The sequence below is a fragment of the Triticum urartu genome, chromosome 2A, assembly GCF_056163025.1.
Source record: "Triticum urartu cultivar PI428250 chromosome 2A, HENAU_Tu73, whole genome shotgun sequence".
Lineage (NCBI taxonomy): Eukaryota > Viridiplantae > Streptophyta > Magnoliopsida > Poales > Poaceae > Triticum > Triticum urartu.
Window position 1 is genome coordinate 160,442,518 of NC_141874.1, and position 13,423 is coordinate 160,455,940.

Sequence of the window (13,423 nt, forward strand, 5' to 3'; positions counted from 1 at the left end):
TTCTTGTTCTCATTGTCCCACTGTGGACACTCAGAGATGTAGTGGCCAGGTTTCTTGCACTTGTGACATGTTCTCTTCTTGTAGTCATGAGCAGAAGCTTCATCATTCCTTGAGCTTGATCGTGAAGACTTTCTGAGGCCTTTCTTCTTGGTGAATTTTTGGAACTTCTTCACAAGCATAACAAGCTCCCTTCCAATGTCTTCAGGATCATCAGAACTGTTGTCAGATTCTTCTTCAGATGAGGAGACAGCCTTTGCCTTCAAGGCACGAGTTCGCCCATAGTTGGGACCGTAGATGTCTCTTTTCTCAGAAAGCTGAAACTCGTGTGTGTTGAGCCTCTCAAGTATGTCAGACGGATCGAGTGTCTTGAAATCAGGACGTTCTTGAATCATCAGGGCTAGGGTGTCAAACGAACTGTCAAGTGATCTCAGGAGTGTCTTGATGACTTCATGCTTGGTGATCTCAGTAGCGCCGAGGGCTTGAAGTTCATTTGTGATGTCAGTGAGTCGATCAAATGTGAGCTGGACATTCTCATTGTCATTTCTCTTGAAGCGGTTGAAGAGGTTGCGAAGGACATTGATTCTCTGATCTCTCTGGGTTGAGACGCCTTCGTTGACCTTGGATAGCCAGTCCCAGACTAGTTTAGATGTTTCCAAAGCACTCACGCGGCCATACTGTCCTTTGATCAGATGACCACAGATGATATTCTTGGCAGTAGAGTCCAGTTGAACGAACTTCTTGACATCAGCGGCAGTGACACCTTATCCAGCCTTGGGAACGCCGTTCTTGACGACATACCATAGGTCGACATCAATGGCTTCAAGATGCATGCACATCTTATTCTTCCAGTAGGGATATTCAGTTCCATCGAAGACGGGGCATGCAACGGAGACTTTAATTATCCCTGCAGTCGACATAGCTAAAACTCCAGGTGGTTAAACCGAATCACACAGAACAAGGGAGTACCTTATTCTGATACCAATTAAAAGTGCTAGTGATCGACTAGAGGGGGGGTGAATAGGCGATTTTTATGAAAGTCTTCAAAACATGTAAGTTTCGAAGACAAACGATAGAAATAAACCTATTATCATGCAGCGGAAGGTAGACTACACTAGGCAAACCATAGTCATGTATTCAATAAAGTGAAAGCACAATGACAATAGCAGCTAGGCAGTAAGGATCATGTAGGAAGATGTTGAGAAGCCAATCAGTACACGTAATCACTTAGTGAAGTCGAATGGTGATGCTATCGTACAATGACTTCACAAGAACCAACAGTAAGTAAAGGGAAGGGAAGGATGAAACCAGTGACTCGTTGAAGACAATGATTTGTTGGACCAGTTTCAGTTGCTGTGACAACTGTACGTCTGGTTAGGGAGGCTGGGATTCAACTCAGAAGACCTCGTCTTCACCTTATTCCCCTTGAGCTAAGGACACCCAGTCCTCGCCCAATTACTCTGGTAAGTCTTCAAGGTAGACTTCCAAACCTTCACAGACTTCGTTCACTGGCGATCCACAATGACTCTTGGATGCTCAGAACGCGACTCCTAACCGGCTGGAGGATTCACAGTCCTCAAGTGTAATAAGTCTTCAGATCACACAGACAAGAAGACTTAAGTGATGCCTAACACTCTTTGGCTCTGGGTGGTTAGGGCTTTATCCTCTCAAGGAATTCTCTCTCAAAGGCTTCGAGGTGGGTTGCTCTCAAACGACAAAAGCCGTACTTTAACTCTCAGCAGCCAACCCTTTATGGTTGTAGGGGGTGGGCTATTTATAGCCACTAGGCAACCCGACCTGATTTGTCCGAAATGACCCTGGGTCACTAAGGAACTGACACGTGTTCCAACGGTCAGATTTCAAACACACACGACAACTTTACTTGGGCTACAAGCAAAGCTGACTTGTCCAACTCTGAACAAGATTCGCTCTCATAGTCTTCACTCGAAGACATAGAATTTTGGTTAAGCATCACTTTAGTCATTCTGACTGGTTTTCTTGGACCCCACTTAACAGTACGGTGGTTCCTATGACTCAACAAAGAAGAAAAAGAACTACGAAAGATCTAAGTCTTCGCGCTCCATAGTCTTCATGCGATGTCTTCTCTTGTCATAGTCTTCAAGGTGAATGTCTTCACATACCACCTTTGACTTCAATGTCTTCATACATTTTTAGGGGTCATCTCTGATAGGAAAACCGAATCAATAAGGGATTTCTACCTGTGTTATCCTGCAATTCTCACAAACACAATAGTCCCTCAATTAGTTTTGTCGTCAATACTCCAAAACCAACTAGGGGTGGCACTAGATGCACTTACAGCCTCACACGCGTGGGGCAGGCTGCCCGGCAGGCGATGCACCATTGCCTCCCTGGACGCGGTGTAGTTCGTCTGGCGCCCGAACCCCGATATGACCCATTCGGTGGCACGCCATCCCCGTGGGGTCGGGCTCTGAGCCAGAGGTAAACGCCGACGTGGTGTATGGGAAGCACGCTTTGGATGCGAGGCATGCCCACCTGCAAGGCACTGAGCGCAAATGGCCGCGGAGGCGGAGTCGCACGCTACGGACACGGGGTGTGCCCGTTGTGCAAGGCACCAAGCGGGATGGCCCCGGAAGGTCTTGCGGTCAAGGCCGCGGAGGCGGATTCACACGCCCCCGGGTCCGTCAACCCCCCGCCACGTCTATCATCGATCTCACGTCCACCAGTGACACACAGATTGCAGACTTCAAAAGGGAGAGTAGGGCATGGGACACGACGGCTCCTCGAGTTCCATGAGCCGGTCCGTGTCCCATGTCCTACACTGCCTCGCCGGCGACCGCACCTTCACTCCAAGGGGCTCAACTGGCCGTGAACATGAACACGGCCGGACCAACAAGGACGGTCGCCAGCACAAATTTATCCTACTTTTATGTTGCATATATTTTGTACGGATTTGATGATTTCAATTTAAGGTAATTGGTTGTGGAATCATTTTTTTATGTGATGGTTGGTCACTCTTCGAATGTTTGGGGGCCCGTATTTTGCTAGTTGTGGTTGTATATGCTCTTAATATACCAGGCGGGTCGTAAGAAGCGAAGTAGCCAACCCCGCTCAAAGTTCGGCTCAAGGAAAGACTCGTTTTTCCCAGTTCGAGAGAGGAATGTCAGATCTGAATCTCTTCCTTTCTTTGAACATCCTTAGCTGGCGGGCGTTCGCCAGGGAGGGTGGTATTTGCGAACGGTTCCAATGATAGTTTTAGTTGTGAGAGAGTGGGAGAGGTGGCAGTTTTTTTCCGAGAAGGTAGTTTTTGTTTAAAAACTGCCGTTCGTTTTATACAACTACTCGCCAGCAAAGATTGTTCGCTTGCCACCCCTTACAGCGAACGTTCGCCAGGTACAGTTACCCTTTTTTTTCTGTGTGTATCTACAGTTTAGGTTCTCTATTCTCTTTCCTTCAGCAGCCGCCTTGTTCGTTCCATCCGATCTCCTCCCACAACAACCCGAAGACGCCGACGAGGTAGCCATGGGCGACAGCCAGTACTCCTTCTCCCTCACCACCTTCAGGTTTGCTCTCTCTCCCTCTCTCCCCTCGGCCTTTCTCCCTTCTCTGTCTTCCTCGACCTCGGCTAGCCATCTCCGTGCTCGTCCCGCGCCGTCCCAGGGCGGGCGAAGTTGCGCCGCCTCCATGAACGAGCTCTCCCAGAAGCCTCTCCTCGGTACCCCCCCGCTGTCCGGCCGATGGCGTTTCCGTGCTGGCTTCCGCGCCTTCCCTGTTCAGATCCGGCGCTGGCCGGTCCGGCCCTTACAGATCAGCGGACAACGGTGGAAGGCTGTCTCGCCGTCGTGGCTGCCGGTCCTTGCTCCCTTGTTTTCTAGTGTTGCTATGCTCCAGTGCTGTCTCCACCGGGTGTTCCTGCTTCGTCTTCCTTTTCTTCTATTTCGATCGTTCGCCTAAAGCTGGGTTAACGAGACACCGGCATCATCGTTCTCCCGTGATGGTTCTCCCTCCTGGCCCTCCGCATTATCGCTTCTTGCTCTGCACCTATATTTAGTGTGGCTTGTTGTTCATCTCCATGTTGGATAGCTAATGTGCTTGACTTGCTTATTTGTATCTGCACTAAAGGTGCAATGAATATCTGACTTTTCCCCTGATTTCGTTCAGCCCATCGGGGAAGCTGGTGCAGATTGAACATGCACTCACAGCGGTCGGATCAGGCCAAACCTCCCTTGGCATCAAAGGTGCGTTCTGTGCAGTAATCGTGTCCCCTAGTTTTTGCTATTAGTGGTCTTATGCTTATTTTAGACTAAGTTTGAGAGAGTGATGTATAGGACTTGGGATTTTAGGTGAACTTATTGATGTCTACGAAGACTGATATACCACTAGAGTTAATAATTCAACGCATTTGATAGACACACGCCTTACTGGTTTCTTGATCTCAACGGGTTTGCAGATCATGTTCATTTTAAAGTTGTATTATGCTACATTCTGGATTCTGCTTATGAGTGCGAAATTGATGTTTGGTTTGACATATTTTCTGAAGTATTTGGATGTTACCTGTGAACTACTTAATTCGTAGCATGTCCATTGTAAAGTTTGGAGTTCTTTTCACCTTGTATTTGGATGTTCCATGGAAACTGTTAGAGCACGTTCTCTGCAAAGTTGGATTTATATCGACCTAAGAGTTGTTCAATTTTTTTTGCTTACTGCTAGACTGGCCTTATGTCTATTCACCGAGGCCCTGTGGGATTTAGAACCGTATATTCATGACAAAAAGGTGCAAAAATTGCACATTATTAGTATCTTTTCCAGCATACCAGTTAGTTTGCTTTTCAGCATATCAAGCAGTCGTGTTTGTGTTGTGGAAGTTAAAAGGCAATCTCTTGTTTTTTTGCCAAGTTTTTCCATTCACGTGAGAAAACTTAATGTTTGCTGTCATTCATTATACAGCTATGAGTTAGCACCAATATACTACCTTCTTTTATTATAAACTAATTGACTGAATGGATTTTAGCTTCATACGTATGGGGTATGGCACGTATTTTATAAGTCTTTTCACTGTTCTATTCTATCTATCATACACGGTCATGGTCATAAGTACAACCTTTCACTTCCCTTTCTGAGATATGTGTCGTGTTTGTAGCTGCCAATGGTGTAGTTATCGCCACCGAGAAGAAACTGCCTTCTATTTTAGTGGACGAAACATCTGTAAGTGTACCATTATCCAATTTTAATTTCTTCTCTACTTGTCATCCTTTGTTGTTATATAAAAAATGTTAATTAATCTGTTTCTGCAAATTTTTAGGTGCAAAAGATTCAGTCGTTAACTCCAAATATTGGAGTTGTCTACAGGTATTTTTTCTAGTGTTGCTTAATTTTGTAATTCATTTCCTATCTTGGAGAAATTTCATTTCAACTATTGTAAAGATATTTACTTCTGTTGCTGTATTACCCTACCCCAACTAAATGTTATACTGGTTAATGTTCTTAAGTTTCAATGATGTTTGAGCCAGTCTTGCTGTGTGGGCTGCTACATGTTTTCCCACTTCCATCACTGATGAGCTGGTGTATGTATATATGGAAGGATAAATTGAACAATTTATCTGAAAGGTTCCTGCCTTTGAGTGTTTCACCTGAAAAGGCAAAATTTGAGATACCCATGTAGCGTATGCAAGGAACCAGCTGGTTAATAGATCAATCAGTGTAAAGTATCTTAGAGATAGCATGAATAACCCACCCTTTTTAGGCAACATGATGAATGTGCAAGAAGGTAATATAAAATTTCTGTTTGTTATTACCATGCAAACTATGTGAAAAGGGTCAACTCACTGGTGCGAGTTATTAATCTAGAGCATTCCTTGACCAAGGAAGTGCACACTGGAGATCAACAGCTAGACTTGTAGTGCTAACTGCCAACAGCTAAGCAATCAGAATAACCACATTTTTCCCAATTGTTTATTGCATCTCCGAGCTTGCCACTGTGGCTCCATCAATACAGTTTCCAACGATGTTACTGACATTTGGTGTGTCTTCCAATCTCCCAAGTGTCGCTTGTTGCATGTATGTGCACTTACCTATTCATTGTTTTCAGTGGGATGGGTCCAGATTTTCGTGTTCTTGTCAGAAAAAGTCGGAAGCAGGCACAGCAGTATTATCGGTTGTACAAGGTATATTCATGAATGTTTGGTTTTGACTTAAAAAAAACTTCCACATTTGGTAAAGACGTCATTTAAATAAATTGCTATGCATAATGTGCGGGTCACCTGTACCCATGTTCTGTCATTATTTCCCATGTAAATATATTTTCTGATTATTGTTCACTTCGAAATGCAGGAAACCATCCCTGTTACCCAGCTTGTCCGAGAGACTGCTGCTGTTATGCAGGAGTTCACTCAATCTGGGTATGTTACTATGCTCTACACCTTTTTTTTAGTATACTACTAATGAAGTTAAATTGTTAAAATCAGTCATGCATTTGCTATACCCAAATTGCTAGAAAAATAAGTTGCTTGATAATTTCTGTATATAGTTATACCAATAGCAAAGCCTATGGCCTGTTCGATCATTCTAATCAGACGGCTCACATTTAGTGGCTTAAAGTAGATGACTGCGGGGCCACATATATGCTGGTGGATATGGTAATGTTGCCGTCCAGGATCCTAGGATTCCCGGTGGGCCCTACTATCACGTTAAAAAGTTGAAATATATTGAATTTTCCATATATACTAATTATACATATTAGATTTGTCATTTGCTTTATATCAACTAATAAGCTGGGGGGGGGGGGGGGCTATGCAGGCCAAATATTTAGAGTGCGAACTCCAAATTCTACTAGGCTTCGAAATTTGGGTCATGCTCCCGCTTATTAGTTGAGGGGGGCTATGCAGGCCAAATATTTAGAGTGCGAACCCCAAATTCGACTAGGCTTGGAAATTTGGGGCATGCTCCCGCTCCCCTGCCTGGTCGATTCGGCCGGACGTTGGCAGGGACCAACCCCCGCCCCCCGCCCCCCGCGACACACACAGAGCACCCACACCACTGCACTCCATCTGTAGACGCTGGAGTCTGCATTTCCTGTCCGCCTTAAGGTCTCCCCAAGTCGCCGGGACGTTGCCTCCACTGCTGATCTCTCCGTCGTCTCCCCACAGGAGTGCGAGAACTCCTTGGACCTAGAATAATCTAGGTATATGCTGGTGTGCCCTGGAAAAACTAGCGGGTGATTCAGTTAATCGGTCCATTCGCCAATTAATCTCCACTCCCCTGATGACCTAGCAGCCACCAGTTACCACCGATAACCCAAACATTTTTGCGTATGACAGCCAAATGTTCAGTCCAAACTTTATAGAAATGTATACTTTTTTTTTGTGATACTAGTACTATATTTTACTCCTCATACATACCATGTAACAATGTTGTACTCATAACCTTATTCCTGCAGTGGCGTAAGACCATTTGGTGTATCACTGTTGATTGCTGGTTATGATGACAATGGCCCGCAGTTGTATCAGGTATGCACAAAGGACTACATGATAAAGACCTTGCTATTTTCCTTCCCACTATTCCAGATTCAGTCGCATCTTAATAATAAGGCACCAGATGTGTATTATTGGGTTTACCACTCATCTACTTATGACTGATATTTCACCTGTCATATACTGTTATGGTAAAGCTAATAAAACTGCTGGATTTCTCATTGTTGATTGTTTCTTTAGGTTGACCCATCAGGGTCTTACTTCTCCTGGAAAGCATCAGCTATGGGAAAAAATGTGTCAAATGCGAAGACTTTTCTTGAGAAAAGGTAGATGGAGGATCTATCTATCCTAGCACTAGTTCATCACTGTTAAGGCTTCAGTGTTTTTTTTTAATCTGATGATCGTAATAAATTGCATCATATGCTGTTTAATCTTCCATCTGTTCATCAATACAAGCAGCATGTATGTTGCCAAGGTTCTTTTTCTCTGTTCCTTTTTCCATGATCATATGGTTTAACTGACATAACTTTTACTTAATAGATACACAGAAGATATGGAGCTTGATGATGCCATCCATACTGCAATTTTGACTCTGAAAGAAGGGTAGCTACATTTTTCTAGTAGATAGTGTATGTCGCCAATTCGGTATCTATATTGAGTACTGACTGTTTTTGGACTCGCAGATATGAAGGTCAAATCTCTGCCAACAACATTGAAATTGGAGTTATTCGAGCTGACCGTGAATTCAAGTATGTATACAAAGTCAATTATGCTGTTTTCAACATAATTATCAGATGCAATGTCATTATACCTTGCCTGCTGTTTTGAGTATATGTCCAATATGTTTGTGTTTCTATGCTCCCGTTTTATTGGTTGTAACTGCCATTATAGGGCTGTTTGATTAGATTACAAATTCATGTCTACATTCTGACTAGTAACACGAACCGTACAAAAATGCAGAGTTCTAACTCCAGCGGAGATCAAGGATTTCTTGGAAGAGGTGGAGTAAGCTGCCGGTTGACAACTTACTGTTCAACATGAAACGTTTCCGAGCAAGTCTCCATGGAGCTTGCTGATTTGCTCCAGTAACTTGCATTTGAATCCTTGTGAATGCACATTGTAGACATTGAAGATATAACCTAATGTTAGGTTTATGTTTTGTTTGGCCTTTTCTCTGGATTTGTGTGGCCATTTTTTATCTGGTCTATATGATTATCAGTTTGCAAAATGAAGCACTAACGAAAACTAGAATTGCTGGGATACAGTTCTCTGTAACATCGAAGCGGAGCATATGAATTTGGGTAGCAAATTGGCATAATACGTCTACTGAAACCCTTCCCGCCAGAAGCCATGAATTTTCTGCGATTGGATTTGGTTTGGGGTGTGGGGGTAGAGCCTCGACGTAAATAAATCGTACTGTACATTTGACGATCTGTTCATCAAATAATTCGGTAACTCACATACTACTTCCTCAATTCCAAAACAAGTGTCGTGATTTTAGTTCAAAGAACGGAGGGAGTACGTGATAACATATGAATAAATGACATGTCATCCTGTCATCGAAAAATATGTTTCAAAATGTCAAAAAAATTTCAAACACAATTTGACGCACACATCTCAACATTGTATGTGTGCACGCCAAGTTTTGTGAAAAACTGACATTTTATACGCCTTGTGTAAATAAGATAAGAAAAATGTGTCATGGAAAGCCTTTTTTATACTAAATTTTGTCTTTTTTTGCATGTGACACAAAAGTTGTCGGTTTTTCACGAAGTGAGTTTGTATGCACGTAGAATGTGGAGATGTACGCGAGAATAAAATTTTCAAAATTTGTGATATTTTAAAATATGTTTAAAACACATTTTAAAATCCAGGAGCATATGCTCCCATGTGCCAAAACGCCACACTGATTATTTACGAGTAGTTACCAACCAAAAAAACTAGTATGATAATGTTAACGAACTGACGTTTGATCGGAACTTTTTTTTTGCGCGACCCCATCGATGCCGTTGATCCACCACCACTAGTTATCTCTAACCCGAAGCTGTTAGTCAACCTCACTATTTTGTCTCATTCTTAGATTTTTTGTCTAAAAAGACCATCTGTCGAGTCAAATTAACAAAAAAGACTATCTCTGAATTTTGTTGACAAAAAAGACCAACTAGGCCATGGCGGCAGGCGACATGTGGCACCTGCCACCATGGGAAGAGGCGGCGGGACCTGCCGCCACAACACCAGATGGCAGCCCTGAAATTACTGAAATCCGGCGAGGCCTGCTGCTGGAACGGAACAGCCTGTGGTTGATGGGCCTCGCCGCTACACACCGTGGCGGCAGGTCTGCAGCAGCAGCAGCCAGCTCTCTCGTTCTATTCTTTGTTCTTCATGTGTTGTTAGCTAGTGTGAAATAGGCACGTTTGACTGAGATTTGAATCAATTTAAAGGTTGATTTTGAAGATGATGTAGTCGAAGAAAAGATAGATCAAGGTAAGATGTATTCATTTTTGTGTTTTTCGCTCACATGCATGATGGTTTCGTACTGTATGATTAGTCGTAACTTTATATTCTCTGCTGTATTAGGCATGTGATAATAAGTTTGGGGAGTGTTTTGTAGCATTTGGAAAGTACAAGACCATCATGCATGTAAGCGAAAAACATAAAAATGGATAGATCTCATTTGGATCTATCTTTTCTTCAACTGCAACATCTTCAAAATCGGTCTTCAAATTGATTTAAATTTCAGTCAAACTTGCATATTTTCACACTTGCTAAACCAAGTAAAACCGAGAGCCTTTGTCGAAAAAAAGAGTAAAACAGAGAGTAGAATGACACAACCGAGCTGCTGCTGGAAACTTGCCACCACAGTGTGTGGCGGCAGGGCCCACCAGCCCATCCAATTTCGTTGCAGCAGCTGGTCTCGCCGGTAATTCCAGGGCTGCCGCCTGCTATAGTGGCGGCAGGTCTCGCCGCCTCACCCCATGGCGGCAGGTGCCACATGTCGGCTGGCGCGCCTGCCGCCACGGCCTAACTGGTCTCTTTTGTCAAAAAAATTCAGAGATAATCTTTTTTGTCAATTTGACTCGGCAGATGGTCCTTTTGAACAAAAAATCTCATCCTTGTCTCTGCTCTTCTCCAAGTCCATGCACTTCGGTGAATCCATCCACCCACCCACCAGTCCACCACCTATCTCTCGCCGCCGCCCGCGGCTCTGGTGCAAGGAGAGCATCAGCAAATGGCCAGTGGCGGAGGCAGGGGGTGCTGGTAGGGGCCAAGCCCCCCCTATGCTCTCTCAAATACAACTATATATGCTCCTAATCCTCCATTTGTCAAACACAATTAGCAAGATTTAGTTGATTTGGCCCCGTCTAACATTATAGCAATCTGTTTGGCCCCCTCTATATTAAGTTTCTGGCTCCGCCACTGCAAATGGCATGTAGCGGTGTCACAAATAAGCAAGGAGCATCAGGTCCACTTCGGGAGGATATGCAACACATGGAGCTAGCTTCAGGTGGGGCAGAAAACAGAGGTACTGCATTTTCTATATTGTAGTTTTTTCACGGTTTGCCCTGACGCTCTACGTGTTCAATAGTGTATGAAGCAACACCGATCATTTTTCACTCAACGGAATGCACAACTTGTAAACTCCTACTCATGGCAATTAGTTTGCATTTTTGTAGTGGCAACAATTTATATTTTGACCATGAAATAATAATGGCAAATTATGATGTGTTTCCCATGGCGACTTAAAGATGCGTTTGCCATGTCATCTTCAATTTTGTTGGCATGTCAACTAAATTTTTGACACCATGGCAATTAGTAGTTCTTTTTCTGTTTTGTTACATGACAACTTTGGATATGTATATTTTATTTCTAAAACGACAAATTATCATCCCACTACCTGGTAGCTTTGAGGGCTAGGTTTGCGAAAAACACTAGGATACAGAATCGTTGCAGAAAGCACCACGTCTAGCGTAATTCTTTTGTAAAAATCACTGATCGGCGGATCGGGCTGAGTTAAGTGAGTTTATGACAACTGGGGCCCGTTTTTCGCCTACGTGGCACTCCAGGCCGTCCCGACAACCGGCAGACGGCGTTAGACGGCGCCGTTCGGTCCTAGAAGTCAAAAGCGCCAATCGTTACTCCTTCTCCACTCTGCTCGCTCGCTCTCTTCTCGCTCTCTCTCTGTTCTTGGTCACTGCACCCGTCGCCGCCGCGCCGCGCCGCCGCCGCAGCGCCGCGCCGCCGCCGCAGCGCCATGGTGTCGTGGAGTGATGGGTCGGATAGCAGCGAGCACACCAGGCAGTACATGAGCTCAGATTCCGACGACGGCACCATTAAGGTCAGTTCTCAGAGTTAGGGTTAGGGTTTGATATTTGGGGATTTCTGGAATGAGCTTCTTTTCAATCATTGGACCAAATCTCTGTCATTCCTTTGCACTCCAGGTTCCTGCTAGCACCGAAGACTCAGATTTCGAGGGCCCTGAGACAGATATGTATGTTTTGTGCCATGGAAACGGGAAGGCAGCAGAAAGGCGTGTTGCTTTCGAAGGGATTCACACTGGCAGGAGGTTTCTTTGTTGTGCAGATAAGGTATGGTTCTAGTTGAACTAATTGGAAGTTGTGGATTTACCAAACAGATATGTCATTTGTTTACCATGGATATGTACTGTGGAAGCAGTCATTGTATTATATTGTGAGGTTAGGACAGTGGATGCAGTCATTGTTTACTGTGGAAGCAAGCATTGTATTATACTGTGAAGTTTGGATAGTGGATTCATTAATTGTTTACTCTTCCAGCATTGTTTAGTCTGGTTCTGGCAACATTTTTTAGTTAGGTCATTTTGTTAACTCTGTTAGGTTAGCATATTTTAAGAGAGTAGATGCATGGGTTGGCAGACCAGCATTTTTAGTTTGGATCTGCCATGTTAGCTTATTTTAGGACAGAATATTCATGGATTAGCACACCAGCAATGTTTACTTAGTGGTTGTTTACTTTAGAGCATGATCTAAATTTTAGTATAAAGTAATCTAGCCTATCATTGTAAGCAAGTCACTGTTATGTAATTCATTTTGTTAATACTCTTTTTCCAGGAAGGTAAAAACTATGGACTAGTAGAATGGATTGATCCATCTTGGCCCACTACCCTTGAGAATGCACTGTCCAAGTTGTGGTCTATGTATGAACAGAGTAAGATGGACAGGAATGAGGAATGTCTGATGCATTCATTTACTGTTCATGACCTGACACAAGAGAAGAAGAAACTCCAGGCCAGCTATGAGAAGTTGGTTGAAGATGTCAATGCACTTATGGATGCCCAGAGCAGAGGGCAGTGATAGAAAGGAAAGATGCTGAAACAACCAAGTTGCAGGAGAAGTATGACACTTTGAAGAACATAGCAGCTGCTCAAGGTACTGTCATTAGGAACATGAAGTTGAAGCTAGCTGAAGAGAAGAAGAATTTGCAGATCCACATTGATGAGCTCAAGAAGACAGTTGAAGAGAGCAATGTGAAGCTGGAGGGGATCAAGGCCATCATAAATGGATAAGCAGTGCAAGAGAAGAATGGGCAATATCATTTGGCATTTGCTGACCTTTTGCAGGGTGTGGTTTGGCATTTGTTGTAATGATAGTAGTTTAAATTCTATTAACTATGAGTACTCATGAACTATGGATATGTAATCTTAAGTAAGATGTTTGCATTTGAACTAGTGGTGAATGTGGTGCTATTTGAACTAGTGCTGAATGTCAAACTATGATTATGTATGGATTTGAACTAGTGCTGAATTTGGTGGTATTTAGAGCTGGTTAATGTTATCTTAAGTAATCTGTTTGCAAATGATGATTTTTGCTTTAGTATGTTCCTGTTCAACTGATGATTCTGAGTTAAGTAGGGTCAATTAGGGTTGTTTTTGGCTTTTTATCAACGCCGAGGCATCAAGTAGGCCAAGTTAGGGTTTTTGGTTTTTTATCGACGCCGAGGCA

At 43.6% G+C, this 13,423-nt stretch overlaps 2 protein-coding genes across 2 annotated transcripts; both read left to right on the plus strand.

The window, feature by feature from the left end:
- Positions 1 to 3,380: 3,380 nt before the first annotated feature.
- Positions 3,381 to 8,673, plus strand: LOC147984381 (proteasome subunit alpha type-2). The gene is made up of 11 exons (XM_087543524.1): positions 3,381 to 3,539; positions 4,138 to 4,214; positions 5,117 to 5,181; positions 5,279 to 5,325; positions 6,065 to 6,140; positions 6,307 to 6,374; positions 7,412 to 7,481; positions 7,686 to 7,771; positions 7,986 to 8,048; positions 8,129 to 8,194; positions 8,406 to 8,673. The coding sequence occupies exons 1-11, from the start codon at positions 3,499 to 3,501 to the stop codon at positions 8,452 to 8,454; spliced, it is 708 nt and encodes a 235-aa protein (XP_087399650.1). The 5' UTR covers positions 3,381 to 3,498; the 3' UTR covers positions 8,455 to 8,673.
- A 3,024-nt stretch (positions 8,674 to 11,697) lies between these two features.
- On the plus strand, positions 11,698 to 12,987 carry LOC147984382 (uncharacterized). Its single transcript, XM_087541074.1, has 4 exons — positions 11,698 to 11,781; positions 11,885 to 12,031; positions 12,533 to 12,727; positions 12,811 to 12,987. Exons 1-4 carry the CDS (start codon positions 11,698 to 11,700, stop codon positions 12,985 to 12,987), a joined length of 603 nt encoding a protein of 200 aa, XP_087397200.1.
- The last annotated feature ends 436 nt before the right edge of the window (positions 12,988 to 13,423 follow it).